Genomic DNA, 18,032 nt, shown 5'->3' on the forward strand with positions numbered 1-18,032 from the left:
TTGTTATGGTCCAAATCACAGGCTAAATCCCCAAGTACACATTTCATATCCATGTAAACATCAGAAGTAGAATCAAATAAGAGGGATATTTTATTGGTTGAATTCAGTTTGTGAATGTAGTTAAGAGAGGAATTCCAGAAACTACATTTATATATAAACTTTGTTGCGACAACAAGTCTATTGAAAACACATAAATTAAAAAGATATTTATTTGGCAAAAAGAAAGCCCTATAGGACTGGGGAAGAAAAAAAAAACAATATAAAATTTGCTACCTACTTTTAAAAAAATATTCATGGGAAAGACCATGCTGTATGTTGTTTTTGAGCTATACCTGTAGCTATTCCATCCCAGGCTGTGGGATGTGGGTTTCCTGGTTGTAATGTATCAGAAGTAAATGATCTAACAGAAAGAATTGGGTATCATTGAACACTGCATGTCGCCTTTGTGTGCAAAAATGCCACTTTTTGGTAGCGTTAAAATTAAGGATTTTACAGTATTCTCTACAATAACTGAATTGGTGGCTTAGTTTAGATATAATTTAGTTCAAGACAATATGTAAACAAAAACACAAAGTTTAATAATGAATATGGAGCCTTTGAATACTGTTTGATGACAAGAGGTGTAGCCTAAGAAAAGGCCTTTTCTTTCTCGTTGGTTTTAAATAGAAGATCTATATGCCAGTTCCACATTTGGATATTATTGGCATTTTAAAGTTATGGAAGATAAATGTGTTCTATTATATCAGAACTGTTGCCATTATGGTAGCTTTTGTGTGATGCATCGTTCCAGCACCCATTTAACTAATGTTTATTGTTCTTATTTGAAATGTGCGTGTGTGCAGATTTGTTTGAATTAAGGTATCCTCACATGCTGTGATATTGCAGCGACAATTGGCTTGATATCCTAGGGTGCGTAGCCTGAAAAACGGCAGCAATCCCTAATAACGATTGTCTCTACATAGAGACGATCATTATCTGGCATGGTGACAAATATGGTTGGAAGATTGTCACGTTCATCCTTTGTGTGAGTGGTAATATTCCAATCACACGAACAAGCTGCAACGGAGACCTGAATGATCTGCTCTGCATAAGATCCTGTCCGATTGGCCATGCACCAGGGTCCAGTTTTACCACCTTCTTATAACTGATATTGGAGTTTTATTGTTTATACAAATATCAATGACAACAGTGCTAAGTGGAAGCTTTGAAAGGACCACTGAAGCTAAAATACATGTGGTCTCATATAAAAGAGCTAGTAACATTGACAGAAGATTTAAAGGTTTCAAAAACTCATCAGAGCTGAAGATATTTGTGAAAATTATGACGGGTAACATTACTTTTACTTTTCATAGTAGATAATCATCAACATTTATATAGAGCCAGTAACTTCCGTAGCGCTTTATAATTGGGAACATAGGCAATAATAAAATAATATTGGGTAATAGAGACAGACAGAGAGGTAAGAGGACCCTGCCCGCAAGCTTACAATCTATGGGATAATGGGAGTTTGATGTATGAGGTTAAGTGCTGCATATTGGTCCAGCCAGATTGCAAAGGTAAAAAATGCTTAGTGTGCTATATGATCCAATCATACAGCAATAGCAGATATCTTGTCTTTAGCAGGAAATTTACATACTTTTTTTTTTTTTCTTTTTAAAACCTCAAAAGTCTAACCTAATTTGCAAAAAAATAATTATTTTCCTGCATCCTTCTGTTAGAAACCTAAGCATCTTCAACCAAACCTTCATTTTAATGTTTTAAAAAAACCAGGCAATATAGTAAAATAAGGGAAAACAAAAATATTATGAACAATAAGTTTTAGTAGAACACAGTGATTTATTGTGTTAAATAATTTATTCCAACATTTATTCCGACTTTCTATAAAAATAACATCCATCTGTACAATAAAATGTTATATCGCAGGCTAAGTCGGCCAACTAGCCTATTATAGCCTTTGTTGCCCCATAAGATGAGGGCTACCATCCTGAGTACACAACCATCTATCTACCAACGGCACCAGCAACCCGCAGCTAAGGCTGTAGTGATTTGGTCTTCGAACCTGAGAGATTGTCTGGTATGTGGCAAACATAACTGAACTGCTGTATAGAACATCTGTAGAGAACTCTATCTAAAACTACTGTCTGGCACAAATACAGCATAAAATACAATTTCTTTACATTTTTGCTATATAATGCAGGGATATGTAACCATAGAAATGCGCTAATGGCCCGTGAAACAAGTGTAAGTTCCGGAAGTATACATTGCAGAAAGCAAATACTACTTCCCCTTGTTTTGTTTTTAACTTTGTTGTAACAATGTTGCTGCACTCCGCAAAACAGTTGTGTTTTGTTTTTCTAGTGCTGTAAAAAATTTGAAATGTTTTTCAACCATTATGCTACAGAATAAAATAATTTCAATATACATTTTAAGAGAATTAGACACCCCTTTAAGTCTATGGAAAGGGAATATTTAAATATACAGATGTGAATTTAACTAGATGTATTGTTATATTAGCTTAACTTGTTTTTCACGGATATCAGTGCTCTAAGGAAAACAAAAAACTATCCAACATACTAGAGAGGAGGGGCTCCAACAATAATATAGGATTTGTTACCAAAACTACACTTTGTCTCACTTATGCAAATTTCACAACATATTTATTCTGAAACCCATTAATCCATTAGGGAGTCTGTTAGGATCCATTATTAAAGGTTCCTGATGGAATAATAAGCTTATGAACGGGGGTATTCTTATCTCTTTGTCTGTATTACCCAGTACTGTTTTATTACCGTGTTTGTTCCCAATTGTAAAGCGCTACGGAATTTACTGGCGCTATATAAATAAATGATGATGTTGAAAGATTAGTGCTGCACAGTGTCCAATAGGATGCTGTACTTATGCATCCAAAAAGGCTTCCTCCTACAGGAGGGAGAACTGTTGTATACAAGATCATCCAAAGTAGCTCTCTGTAGTAAAAAAAAATCACCTGTTTGTAACTTACTGAAGCCGATATTGGTGGTATATGCTGTTATTAGGGCATACCACAATAGCAAGGTAAAAAAACAAACATTAAAAAGTGGAAATAAAGCACCTGCAATGTTAAAAAAACATAGCAAAACTTAATTAAAAATGCTATTAAAAAATGGGTCATAAAAAAATTAGTATATAATATACTCAGTTCTCTTTATTAATAGATTATTCTCATTCGATTAGTATATACCCCCCAAAAAATAATGTTAATTTGTGCCTTGTAAAGTACCCTCAGTCATAAAGGTGTCAATGTATTTCTGTAAACAACAATAAGCTATGGATTGATGATGTTTGTGGAGTAATTACTCAGGCTTTCGAAAACATTTTTCTTAGAAATACTGTACTGTAGTCATCTTTATTACAGAAGACCTTATAGAAATTTTAGTCTACGGGATCATTTGATTACTAGTGGTTTAGAAACAAGACAGGTTAAGTGTTCAACAAATTCAAGGATGCACTAACAAAAGGGGTTATAAAAATTCTATTATGAATGCATAGTGCCTAATTCTACAGTTGGATTTTTACTTGTGTGGCAAGTGGAGTATGTCATTTCCGATGCTATTTAAAGACTTTTTAGTGGTTTTCAGTACTTACTATATTACCAGCATCGCCCTACTGTGCACTCACCTTTTGTCTTATACATATTAGGTTTGTTAAGATAAAATTCTAAATGCTACTTAACCTGCGCTCAGTAGATCCGGCAATGGGTCACCAATGCCAGCAGCCTAAATAGGAGATTCTCTCTTCAAATTCCATCTTCCATGCTTGATAATTCAAGAGGAGTGCTTTGACAATCTCGAGCCTATCTGAGCAGGAGGGAGGATCATGATTTATTTATATAGCGCCACTAATTCCGCAGCGCTGTACAGAGAACTCACATCAGTCCCTGCCCCATTGGAGCTTACAGTCTAAATTCCTTAACACACACACACACACACACAGACAGATATTTGGCTTAGGCATTTTACTCTAAGCATCAAAGCCCCCCACAGTACACTTTCCAGAAGGCAGATAAAACTTTTATTTTACAATGGATTTTTACTTTGATATACCTAATTTCAAAACGAATATTTTTAGTTTTTGGTGAAGTTAGCCTCTAATCTGGCAACAGAGCCAGCTACTTGTGTAGGTGTGCCAGAGTCAATCCTTGCTCCTAACCATACTTTCTGATAATATTACATAGGAGCCTGTCAAGTTAATGCTTTATCCACCGCTGGGTTTTCTGAACATTCCACAAAAGTGGTGTTTTCCAGGAAATTTGCTCTCCTGAAAAGGAGTGGCTTCTTCACATATAGTTCCTTGGGAGTAAAGTTCACATTAAACCTTTTTACTGTTTGTCTTTTATAACATTTTACATGCTGAGCTAAAATCCCTATTCTTCATTGACCAGCAAGGGTGGAACAGTTTGGGAATTGTGTTTGCTCTGGCAGTCATGCTGTAAAAATAACCAATGGGTAAAACATTGACTCAAAGGATCACTGTGTAAATGGTATTTCCCAGAAATCTATTTTTGGAAATAGTAGCGACTTATTTACATATTATAATTAGTATATTGCTTAAAAGTCTCCCTAACTCAGTCATTGCTTCATGATATTATGAATACTGTATGGCATTTTTTTTTTCACTGCTGATATTTTCTAAAAAACAACCAACTTTAATAATCTTTTTATAATAATCTACAGTTTTAAGGCTATAATTTAATTTTCACATATAGAACACAAAATGTAGTAACTTGTTCAAAGTTACAAGAAGTTTATGCTGAAATTTGAACCAGGGTTTCTAACTGGTCTCAGTGGCGGATTTAACAATTTTTGTTTTTAACCATCAAGTCCCTGTGGACTTTAGGGTAAAGTCAATTATTAAAACAAAGTAAATCCAGCTCTATATACTTTACAAAACTAGTTAGCATGACGATTACTCTGGAATTCTAGTTTTACTAACACTTAAGAGCATAGAACCTAAAATGCAATTTGATCCCAATTCAAAAGGATCTTGTTACATTAGAAATGTGTAACATTTCCTATGCCAGGACAGAACTTGGTATTTGTAATTGTTAACTAGTTAGTGGATTTCCATGAGGCTCTCTAGCTTTCTTCATTAGCCGTTGACACAATAAGTGTCCTGTACCGTAAAAGTCTGGGAAATCTTCAGTTCTGACACATTTCTGAACTAGTGACATATTGTCGTGGCATTTTTCCTTTAGCTGTTGCATAGTTAAAATTTAACCTTTAATATGTATTACTGCTTTTTTTTTGTCATATCTGTTTTTTAAATACAGAATGGGAAATTGTCCCATAAATACTATTTTCTATAGACCTGCATTGTGAAATGTACAATACAAACAATATGGCTGCTTTCACTTGAATTTGAATAGTTGACCACTAAACCTAAAATACATCTATTCTTATGTAAATGAGGCGCTAGTCACAATCACATTTGTCAGGAGCTTTTTTTTTTTTTAGAACCAAACATTCAAGATAAGGTTCTATAGAAGGTCACCTCACTCTCAGAGTAAATTGGTTGATAAGAGAATAATAGTTTGCACTAAATAGTAGTGTATTTGCAGTTGCTGAGGTCAAATATTCTGCCTTGTCATAGTTAAAAAAAAACCTTTACATGTACATTTGTGAATGTTGTTAGAATACATTTTTTTTAGGACGACTTTCATTTTAGGATTAGCGTACTGCCACATATTTACTGTTGACACACAACTTGTCATGAAATGCTATAGACTGTAAAAGTGGACTAGATACCCTGATGTACATGGAAAGAGGGATTGCACAAAAGAGTTGCAACTGTACTTAGTCATTATACAATTTGCAAACACATTTGGCAGTGGTGTCATGTGACTTGGACTCCTGGCTGAATACACTCTGGGGCGGATACATTGAAATGCACACAATTTGGTTTTGCTTAGGCAGTCTTTGTTTTCCATAGTACCATGTGGTATGTGCATAGTTTACATCTTAAAAGTGGGAAGTTGCAAAGGCGAGGTGTAAAATATTGAGGAAAAGTCAGTGTGAAGTGTGCAAAGCGATGACAGCAGGCTGCTGCATACACCAGGGTGAAGTATACTTGTGTATAGGATCAGTAGGCTTTGTCTGCTCTGTTCTGTAAAGTATTTCCATAATTTCTTGTGAAATCCATCGTGGATTATCAATATATAGTGAATTGATAAAGTCATTCAGATCTTGCACTGGCATAAATATATATAATAATAGCTTGACATCTAATCTGCTTTTACTGAAGGAAACACAATGATGTAACTTTTTTTACTTTCAGGAATTTACTTTGAACTTTAGTAAATAAATCTGGTCTGTTGAAAGAACTGCTACATAAACACTAAATAAGTACACCCAACATTGCAATTATTGTTTTAAACAGGTATATTCAGTGTAATAAATAACTCTGGTTAATTTAATAAAATTAATTAAAAATTTAGTTGAAAGAAACTAATTTTAGTAAAGGCTTGTTTTTGGTTACACTTCTGTTTTTAAAACCCGAAATGCTTGTTTTCTTGTTAAACAGTAACAATTTCAACTACTCTTTATCTCTCCCTATAACACAACTGTTATAACTCCTCCCACTTATTGCTGTAGCCAATGGCCTTAGACAGGAAATTCCGGCTAGAAGGGGAGGAGCCACACAAGGCATGCCATACATAACTGGCTTATCCATATAGGTCTTGTTATAAGAAATCTTTTATGTATACACTTAAAACAACAACAAATCAATTATTTATTAAAAGCAAGCAGTGGAAGTGGCACTTATTGCATAAATTAGATTTTTATTTTCCTGAAGGAATAACATAGGCCTATGTTTTACTGTTAATTTATAGAACAGGAAAGTGAAAGTCAACTCTTATGTAAGTGGGATTATTCCCATTACTGTATCTGGACAAATTGATAAAAGCATAATATTCCAAAAACATACTAATAGGTTAATTGGCTGCTATCAAATTGACCTTGGTCTCTCTTTTGTGTGTGTGTGTGTGTGTGTGTGTGTGTATATGTTAGGGAATTTAGACTGTAAGCTCCAATGGGGCAGGGACTGATGTGAGTGAGTTCTCTGTACAGTGCTGCGGAATTAGTGGCGCTATATAAATAAATGGCGATAAAGATGAATACTTACTTAAAATGGTCTGATCACAGACTCAAAAAGAGTTAAATAAAGGTCCTGCCAGTGTTGTGGTATGCCTCCATCAAACACTATCAAAAATTTGTTAAAAGGAAAAAATAGATTAATCTGCTTTCTAATAATTATAGGTCAGCTCGGTGGCACAGTGGTTAGTATTGCTGTCTCACATTGCTGGGGCCATGGTTTAAATTCCAAACAGAACCTATCAGTGCTGTGTTTGTATGGGTTTTCTCCTTCAGTCCAAAAACAGGCTATCAGGTTAATTGGCTGCTGATAAAAATAGAACCTAGTGTGTGTGTGTGTGTGTGTGTGTGTGTGTGTGTGTGTGTGTGTGTGTGTGTGTGTGTGTGTGTCTGTGTCTTGTAGGAAATGTAGACTGTAAGCTCCAATGGGGCAGGGACTGATGTGGGTGATTATATAGCCTCTGCACAGCGCTGTGTAATATGATTTCCGCTATATAAATAAACAAAACAAGGTCTATTTGTGGACCAGGTGCTTTCTATATACAGCAATTGCAATAAACTATTCAAAGGAGCAGAATAAATGTAATGAGAATGATAGTATATCCCTAATTAAAAACATTGCAAAGTTAAATTTTATTTAATTTTACAGAACATATTAAGTACACAGGTTTCTACAAGACCCTGCATAAAAACAACTATTCTTAAAACTGTCTGTTTAGGTAGAATGCAGCTCGTCAACTCACAAAGAGCTGTTGGAATCACTGAGACAGCCATTGTTTGTGCCTCAGTTCCTAGTAAATTGATGGTCTTCATTCTGTTAAATATTACAGGGCACATTTTACAACAGAAGAGACGATAACAATACAGCAATAAAACACATGTGCCAATAATTGCTTTAAATCGGATTTATTATGCACACATGATAACTAAATAATATAAAGTTTGTTTACTAATCTGTAATAAGAGCGGCCTTTGGTCACACTGGAAAAATATATACACAATTTGTCTTATTTGATTTCTCTTGCAGCTTCAGAAACAAATATTTTTTATTTTTTTTATACTGTAGTCTTTTAAAACCTCCGCTGAGATGTGACTGCTGACGGCTTAAGAGGTTTTAACAGCGTGTTCTAATTTTGTGAAGTTTTTGTTGTTGCTCTGGCTGTCAATTAGCACAAGAGGATTGCGCTGGTGGTTTTCAATCATCTCTGCGATGCTATTGAATTTCTATGTGAAGAGAAGGCACTCGGTTAGATGTTAAAGCAGTAGACTTTGATCGAACAAAGCTGATAAAGTTACAGAACAGTTCATTTGGACCCAGTATACCATTATGTATAAACAGAACAGGGGGCCTGATTTATTAAGGATCGTAACTTGAGAAACTTCTTATTTCAGTCTCCTGGACAAAACCATGTTACAATGCAAGGGGTGCAAATTAGTATTCTGTTTTGCCCATAAGTTAAATACTGACTGTTTTTTCATGTAGCACACAAATATCAACTTTAAATTTCAGTGTACAAATAAGCTATCAAGTATTTGTGTGCTACATGAAAAAACAGGCAGTATTTAACTTATGTGCAAAACAGATTACAAATTTGCACCCCTTGCATTGTAACATGGTTTTGTCCAGGAGACTGAAATAAGAAGTTTCTCAAGTTACGATCCTTAATAAATCAGGCCCAAGATCACAACATGTTTTTTTAATTTTACATGGCAAAAAATATGTGAAACCTGTAGCAACCAGGAGATCATAGTAAGGGTACTGGTGAATAACATGTTATGTCCTCTGAATGAACTAAAATCCACCCATTTCATACCATTGACCAGATTTAATGTTCAGAAGAAAAAAAACAAAACACTACTAGGCCTAAAATCATACTAGCCTTTAAACTGGATCTCCAGGAAGGGAAGGGGCTTGTTGATGTCTGTGTCATTGCAAATTGTTCCCTGGTGCGCAATGATGCACAGTGGGGGGCGGAGCCATGATGAAGAGATTCACATTGAGCCGCATCATCAAGGCCCCGCCCACATCAGAAGAATGCAAAGCAAGATCCAGGTGTCTCCAAGACATTCCGAGAGGGAAGGCAAGTATGCCTAAAATACGACTTGACTTATAATAAAGAATCACCAATAATACTCTCAGATTAATGGAAAAGCTTCAGAAGCTTCTCAGAAGGGAAGATATTTTAGATTTTGATAGAGTGTGTGTGTGTGTGTGTGTGTGTGTGTGTGTGGGGGGGGGGGGGGGGTATTTTTTTTTTCTTTAGCAGACTTGTTCATGACTCTACTACAGCTAGTCTCTTATAGGGCCTGGTTTTCAGTTAGGAGCAAAGCCAAGAAAAGTAGCAACTTTGCACCTGGACAGACCTTGTTACAATGCAAGGGGTTAAAATTGACTTATTTTTTTAGCACGCAAGGAAAATACTGGCTGTTTATTCATGTAGCACACAAATACTTGATAGCTTTATTTTCACACTGAAATTAAAGTTGATCTAGGACATGCCCTACCCCAACTATAAATCTGTCCCCACATTTTAAATTTACCTCCCCCTCTAATGCAACATGGTTTTGCCCAGGTGCAAAGCTACTCCTTTGCTTTGCTCCTAACTCAAAATCAGGCCCATAGTCAGAAAATGTCCATTAAGAAGAGTAAAATAGCTTGCGGTCAGCTGCATAGTTAATGTAAATAGTATAGCAGTATAGTATATATATTTGTGTGGGCTTGCTCCAACAGTCTAAAAACATCTGACTGGGGTTAAGAGTTTAGTCTGTAAGAGACTGATGTGATTATTAAAACATTCTCTGTAAAAGTTGTTGCTATATAAATAAAGGACACTAATAATATTTTAGGCTTAGTGGTACTTTAATGGTTCATGTAACTATCACACATTGCTATTACTGGAAACTGTATGAAGTTAGAAGATACCTTGAAATATTTTGAGCCCTGGAGCTTTCTGTCTTTTACTGCATTTTCTATACCATAAAAGGCATTTTTTAAGACCCAAAATCGGGTCCTTAAAATTGTCTGGTCTTATTTCCCAATGTACATAGTGACCAGAGTATGAAGCTGCATGCGCCACTAGTTTATAGGTCACTGTCCCTACATCTCAAATGGTTCCCCTGAAAGAAAGTAGAGGAACCAATCAGGAAGCAGGAGAGATGGGCTGCATGTAGTGTAAGCTAGCAGCTCAGTGTTATACTAACACTGCAGTTGCTGTTAATTTCTATCTGCTGCCAGGAGTAGGTGTCCAGTAATACTCTATAGAGAAGGGGGTGATGAGCCACAGTGGGTGAAATGGGGAGAAAGAAGGACACATGGGATGTGTGAGGAAGTGAGAGAGACCAACAAATGGAGAGAGGATACAAACACCCCCCAAAAAACACAGTGCGTACCTGTATGCACCCACATTTATAGTTTAGGCTCCAGCTTACGGAACAATAGATGTGGCACTGTACAGCTGGTCAAGGTTAATAACAAGGGCTTATTGACAAATTCTCAAACCACGGAACTGTACATCTGAAATAAGCAAATCTGGCAACAATGGCAGTGGTCAAGTTTACTGGAGACCCAAACTGAACACCACTGTCATCAACATGGGGCACTGGACACATCACTTTGTGCCCTAAAAATAGATATTTAGAGTTTATTTGGTAGGGAAATTGTGGCAGAAAACTATGCACAGCAATGTGTGCAATGTTATCGACTACAGGAAAAAAATGTTTCCTCCTATGTTAGTTATTAGATTTATTATTATTATTTTTATTGTTATACTGAGGCTTCATTCACCTTTTTGTCTCAAGAATATTGATTGTAAAGGCGACCTTTCAGGATTGTGAAGTTTTCAAATATCTAAAAGTATTGAACAGACACCAAGGTGCTGTACATTTGTATTACCTGGTTTAAAAAATGCTTCAACACCCAGACTTGTTGACTCACTGTTATATAATAGTAGAATTATCATTTAAATAACAATGATTTGCTGCTTGTTAAATCTATAAATAGACACCTATATAGGTCTATCTTGCAGTCACTAAAATACATTTCTTGGCAGCCAAACAAAGGTATATAAATATATATATATACCTCTTCTCCGCTTTTCTCTCTTCCAAGAGCATACTGTCGAGTAGACTCAATATATCGCACTGGAATATTATATACTCTCCTGTTGTATAACACCACAAGTGTGAATGGCTGATTACAGTCTTGTCCGGTGCTTTTTCTCACTAGGAACGAGCCATCCTGTTGAAATAGATATCAATGTAAGTTTTGTGCCATAGCTTTTACTGTCCAAGCATCAAAATATTAAACCTACAGGAGATCGTACCATGGAAGATGAAATCAATGCTTCTTCTGCTGCTTTACGATCAAATGATGAAGCGTACCAGTCCTTATTAAGCACGCCAGCGTCCTACAAGAACAAAGCAGTTACAATAGACCTAATAATATTCTACATGGACATGTGAGCACACATCAATTGCTCTAAACATGACTTAGCTAGGAGACCAGTTTTATACCATGCCAGTTACAGACAGGGGCGGATCTAGAAAACGGCTGTACCCGGGGCGATTTAGGGGGGGCGATTTAGGCCCCGCCCCTTTCTAACAGTTTAGGCTGCCGACGGCTGCACAGTATGTGCAGGTCCGTCCAGCCGTGACAGGCAGGGACAGTGTGCTGCCCGGCTGCTCTGATTGTGTTTTAAACACAGTCAGAGCAGCCGGGCAGCACACTGTCCCTGCCTGTCACGGCTGGACGATACTGCACATACTGTGCAGCCGTCGGCAGCAAGTGTCTGCTAGGGGGGGGGCGATCGCCCCTATCGCCCCCCCCCCCCCTGGATCCGCCACTGTGTCACACTCACTACTAAGTACCTAATTATCATGTTATTTATCCCCCAGAAATATGCTTTTGCCATGTACTATTGTCACCTGCTTCTTCCTTCTGTTTTGCATAAAACTCCCCCATTATCACTGTAGCAGGGATTGATTAGCGCAGTTTGAAATGTGGCGGTCGCCTTGGCTAAAGCAATATCCATGTGAATTTAGCCAATCTACTCACTAGTAACTAGTGACATCACTGGGGCTCTAGGTTCCTTTAAATAATACTACGTTTACACTGCCACCCCGGCAATATCCCGGGTGCCAGAGCTTACCACCCTGGCAAATTCCTGGGTAGACCGGGTTCACACTGGATCCTGGTCTGCCCACGTCTCCCTGGCAACATCACAAGAGGAACTTTGATTGGCTTCTCTTGTGATGCTGATTTTTTTTTTCCCTTTACCTTTCAATTGTATTCGGTGAGACCCTGGTTAAAAAACCCGGGTCTCATCATTCAGACTGGCATCTACCCGGGTTTGGACCCAGGAATAACCTTGCAAAAGTCCCGGGTTTAATTCCCGGGTCATCCGTCCTGGGTAGATGCAGAGGACCCAGTTCACACCTCAGCCTTGACCCGGGTCATCGGGGCTTGCCCCGGCAATAACCCAGGGTTTTGAGGCAGTGTGAATGGGGTATAAATAGCTAAATATATTAAACTGATGCAAAATGTTATGAAATTGTAAGTTTAGGGATTAGCTGTGACTGAAGGGATGAGGTTTTTTCCTTTAGAGACCCACTCAAGTTAATGAGGGGAAGAATAAAAAGCATTTGCTTGCACTTGGTTATTGGTATTGCTTAGGATATAGATCATGGTAAGACACAATGATATAGATGATATTTTTTTGTTTATATAAAAAGTATATATTTTGTTTTAAATAATCTGCATTATCCCCACATCACATAAAGGTTTTTTTTTACCTGTTCCACTATACTGCCATGTCGACTTTTACCAACTACATAGCGATTTAAAACTTCTGGAGGCTCTGCAATTTATAAATATATTAGCATAGGGAACGAAGGATGTTCTGAACTTTCAAATACAATGGAAAAAAATGGAGATTCAGCAGCAAGTCCTAAGTCAATAGATTTTGCCATGAACATTAAGTTGAAATGTACATTTCCCCGTACTGCCCAAATACTATCCAAAGAACAATTTGGTATTCAGTATACAGAATCCAATTCTCGCTTATATTCTTAATCTCAAGATTTTATAACTTTATATTCATTAAAGAAAAATTTAAAAAATGCTAAAATACATTGTAACCAAGTGCAGTAAACATTATGATGGGGTTTTATAGAGAATACTTTTCTGTTTTCTATATATTTCACTCAGTGATGTTGGATTCCATTGTGTGCCCATAACAACTTTATGTGTCAGCAGCAGACTAACTTCACAACCAAAATCTAATATATTTTTATTAATAACAAACAAACTAAAACACACTTACTTTGGACGGATATTACATTAGATCTGAAAGCAGAACCTGGTAACCTGAGGGAAAAAGGATAGATCAGGATTCATGTGTAAGATTGTTGTTATTCATGCAGGTATGCTGGCTTCCCATACAATATTTTGGTACATTGAATTCTATAACTTTACTGGTATTAAAGTTTATCCAACAAGTTGTCATTAATCAAGTAAAATACTTCATAAAATGTAACTGCTAACAAAGCTAAAGACATGGGCTTAAAATCAATGTGGGGCAGAGACACGGCATGGCGGTTAGCATTGCTGTCTTGCAGTCCTGGGTTCATGGGTTCAATTTCAACCTGGGCCCTATACAAACTACCATAAACATTTGTATGGGAGTTGTTGGCATATTAAAAGTCAAATATTTAATTTTTTAGTGTTAAATACCACAAATTTAGACTTAGGGGTATATTTACTAAACTGTGTTTAAAAAAAGTGGAAATGTTGCCTATAGCAACCAGATTCTAGCTGTCATTTTGTAGTTATGTACTAAATAAATGATAGCTAGAATCTGATTGGTTGCTTTAGGCAACAGCTCCACTTTTTTTTAAACCCACAGATTAATAAATACACCCCATAAGTTTAAAGAAACACAACAGATTTAGAAAATGCCCTAAAAGTCTACAGGTATCATTCTATTTTATTGGAAACTAAAAGTACTCACTTGTGAGCTGAAGGTGGCACTGTGGGAGGGTCTGCCCCAGCACTAGGTATTCTTTGGCGTTGGGGAGGATCTGTAACAGATATGTGGTTCACTGTAGAAAAAATAATAATATATTATATATATAAATATATATATATATACACACACACATCTATCTATCCATCTATCTATACACATAAATACATACACACTTTTTTATTTTAGTAATTTATTTTCCTATATCAACACAGGGCTTGATGGGATTTCCTGCCGTTTGCTTCTAATTGTAGAAGTCTATTTGGTCTTTAAGCCTTGTTTCAGTTTCTCCCTCATGCCCATGAAAGCACAACTGTTCAGGATTCGTAATTATTAAAATAGAACTAATCTGAGTTACAGAGTGACTGCAGAAATCAAACGCCAGAATTCTATACAGCTGTAAAATGGGTATGAAACACTTCTGCATTTCTATTCTGGATGGGACTGTATGTGCCGTCGCTGTTTAATTATAGACCACAATCCTAACAAAAGCATAAATCAAGTATAAATATTAGTTAGTTTGTGCAACCTCACACTTTATTTTTTGTATGCTGACTATAGTACAAGAACTATATAGAAATAAATCCCACAAGTCATTTTAATTAAGAACTGTTAATTGTAGCAAACCTGTGAAGGAGCCACTGTCATCCCAAGAGGCACAGTCTAATAGATGGAGAAAAGGGGTAATATATTGGACGGTCTTTATATGCTCTGTTCTTAGCTGACATGGCTTAATCTATACCCCACAGCTTTCCCACTGAGGTATCACTGGGTATAATCATTTTGCTATTATATGGTGCTGTGAAATAAATGTAATAAGTAATAAGGTCATGTATACTCTGGTTAAAGGTGTGGTTTATATCCAACCATCCCACGGAGATGTGCTCAAACCCCCTTATATCTGATAGAGGTGCATGGACTATATACAGTGTGCTTTTATCCTCAGTAACTGGTATGGAAAATGCAGCCAGACTAAGGGCGAGAAACAGGACCCACATTATTTATAAGAGTGATACTCATGTGATACTAAGGGCTAGATTTACTAAGCGGCGGGTTTTAAAAAGTGGGGATGTTGCCTATAGCAACCAATCAGATTCTAGCTTTCATTTATTTAGTACCTTCTACAAAATGACAGCTAGAATCTGATTGGTTGCTATAGGCAACATCCCCACTTTTTCAAACCCGCAGCTTAGTAAATCTGGCCCTAAGTCTTTTTTTCTTTTTATTACATTTATAGTTATTTTCTCCTACTACTCCTGTCAATCTAGGCAGATGAGGAGATCACTAAATTTTGACACAGTTTCCCAAAATTTAGTTATTGGTAGTCACACTAACTAGGGGGTATATTTACTAAACTGCAGGTTTAAAAAAGTGGAGATGTTGCCTATAGCATCCAATCAGAATCTAGTTATCATTTATTCAGTACATTCTACAAAATGACAGCTTGAATCTGATTGGTTGCTATAGGCAAAATCTCCACTTTTTTTAAATCTGCAGTTTAGTAAATATACCCCTAGGACTGCTCTGGGATAATTTGCTTTTTTATTTACTTCTATATGCACCTTCATTAATTGCGCTAAAATGTATTATAAGTTTATGTTAACAGTTTTAAAATGAAAACTTACCAGTACTGCTGTTTATATCCGTTGATGGTAAACTTGGTGTTTTCTTGAAAAGAAAGAAATAAACATTTAGAGCTTTGGCACACCTAACTGATTTTTGTTTTTTGCTGCTGCTCTTTTCAGGTCTTAATAAATGCATGAAATGGGCATTTAAAATGAAGACATAGCGGTGCTCTTTCCACCATTACAGTCTAAAACTTTGACACAAATGATGTCCGATTCCTCAGAACAACTGTTTTGGCAATGGTTACAATGATTGTTAGTAGTGGTATGATGGTCTTCTCCTGTAGACATATTTTCCAAATATCAACGTTTGAACACAACATAACTGCTGGGTTTTTCTGTACTCTTAAATCAAATATATTATTGATAAACACCATGATATTATTCCCAAATTTTTCCTTTTTAAAACACAGCAGACCCTATTTCTATGTTATACCACGCACTACTAGTACCACTGTATTCTTAAAAGGACATAAAATGCACCACAAATGCAACACTGAAGCATGCACTAGTTTTCATGCATTTTTAGTCATTTTTCTAGTACATATTGGTGACCAAGCCCCTAATATCTATAAATGAATGCTGGGTAGTGTTTGCACGTCGGGATACATTTGTAAGGATCTACACCATAGCTTGATGCTTTATTATGATTATTTCATTAAGCTCATGAACTGGCATTTTGTAGATTGTGATCAACATATTTTACACATTTCCGTTCCAAAATAAACAGTATTTATATCCATCATTGCAACATATTAATAACAAGGCACACACGTAGTTACAGAGCATTGCTTGGTTACAGAATTGCCATGGAAACCTCTGCTAGACGAGCAGGGTGGCGAGAAGTGGGATATCACCCAATCAAAACAAGCAACGTGTTTATTTGCTCCATTTTTAGAATGCTGTGCTATATAATCTGCCTTTGTTTTAATGGAATATAGGAACACTCACTTTTCAGGGATATAATGTCTTATTCAGCCCAAGCAGAAAGCCGTAAAAGAAAAATATTATAGCAATAATAAGTATCATGAATAGAGTCTGCTAATTTTTCTAGATTGTTTTTTTTTGTCATCAAAATGTAAAATGAAAACAAAGTGTTATAACTTATAGAAATTGACAAATAATCACTTCTATATATTATGATACATAGAAAGTTGTTCAATTGTCTGTGTTCTGTGAACAGAGTTCACATTTATTAAAGGGACATTGTGAAGCAATATTTATATTTTAAACATTTCTGGAATAGACCTCCAGATTTATAATGAAAAATGTACTAATTGTAATCACAATAAAATATGTTTTTAGACTGCTTTATGTTAAAGAAAATCAAGACCCCCCCCATGTCAGAATGAGATTTTTTTTGTTTTGTTTTTTCTTGTATTATTACAGTTGACCACATAGTGAGAATGGTTAGAACACATCGGCGGCTTTGTCCAAGCTTATCATTGGGATTTTAGGAGGTATGAATATGTATGTTACAAAAGAACAGGTATAATCTTACCGGTTTTAATTGAGGTTTAGGTTTTCTAGGAAATAGAAAGAAGAAAAGATAATTGGATCCAGTTTCATGTACTATTCTTCTTTTCCATTTTGTTGTATAGGTAGTCCTATTTATGTCATACTCACATATTCCGTGGAGGAGCGGATGGGGGTTTAATCGGTGCTTCTGGTCTGATCACAACTGTAAACAAGCATATATTGTTAGACTTTAGATATAGAAAAATGTTGAAATTATTAGATTTATTGTTATTATAGCAAAAACAATAAGTACTTTGGCAATTATTTAATTTGAGTGATAAGGATAATCCAATCTCAGCCATATTTGAGATATATATATATATATATATTTTCTTGAAGCCACATGGCTGAATCAGCCATGTTGTCATTGTTATACAACAGGGTAGTTAAACCTGTTTTGCCCTGAGAAGCAGCTCACAATTGCATATCACATGCTGTGAGCCAACTTCCTTTGGAAGGGTGGCTCCAACCTATATAGGAAGATTATATCAATAAGATGATTATAGATCATGATACATAGGGCTGGATGGTCTCTTGCTCACACACCAGAAGTTATGGGCATGCACTTGGCTTTTGTAAGAGTGTGAGGCATTAAATGATTGCAGAATTTGTATCCTTTATATTAGAGTATGGCTGAGCTTAGAGAGTTTGTACTAATTTGTAATGGAGTCGGTTAGTATACAGAGCTATATTTTAATGGAGTGAATGGAAGGTAGTATGTGCTGGTTAGAATGACT

The 18,032-nt window shown here is 36.1% G+C and overlaps 1 protein-coding gene across 6 annotated transcripts in view; it reads right to left on the bottom strand.

Annotated features, from left to right (window-relative positions):
• Positions 1-8,020: 8,020 nt before the first annotated feature.
• The window catches only part of BLNK (B cell linker), a 156,834-nt gene continuing 146,822 nt past the window's right edge, over positions 8,021-18,032 (bottom strand). For 5 of the 6 annotated variants that reach the window (XM_075216175.1, XM_075216173.1, XM_075216176.1 and 2 more), the window contains 9 exons: positions 17,404-17,458; positions 17,279-17,303; positions 15,778-15,820; positions 14,138-14,228; positions 13,451-13,494; positions 12,921-12,985; positions 11,453-11,536; positions 11,212-11,367; positions 8,021-8,354 (listed from right to left, as the gene is read on the bottom strand). In XM_075216175.1, coding sequence (XP_075072276.1) covers positions 8,235-8,354; positions 11,212-11,367; positions 11,453-11,536; positions 12,921-12,985; positions 13,451-13,494; positions 14,138-14,228; positions 15,778-15,820; positions 17,279-17,303; positions 17,404-17,458 — 683 coding nt within the window. In that variant the 3' untranslated portion in view covers positions 8,021-8,234. The remainder of the gene's footprint in view (positions 8,355-11,211; positions 11,368-11,452; positions 11,537-12,920; positions 12,986-13,450; positions 13,495-14,137; positions 14,229-15,777; positions 15,821-17,278; positions 17,304-17,403; positions 17,459-18,032) is intronic. The other variant, XM_075216174.1, reaches the window with a different exon arrangement.

This window comes from Mixophyes fleayi, chromosome 6 (genome assembly GCF_038048845.1).
Source record: "Mixophyes fleayi isolate aMixFle1 chromosome 6, aMixFle1.hap1, whole genome shotgun sequence".
Lineage (NCBI taxonomy): Eukaryota > Metazoa > Chordata > Amphibia > Anura > Limnodynastidae > Mixophyes > Mixophyes fleayi.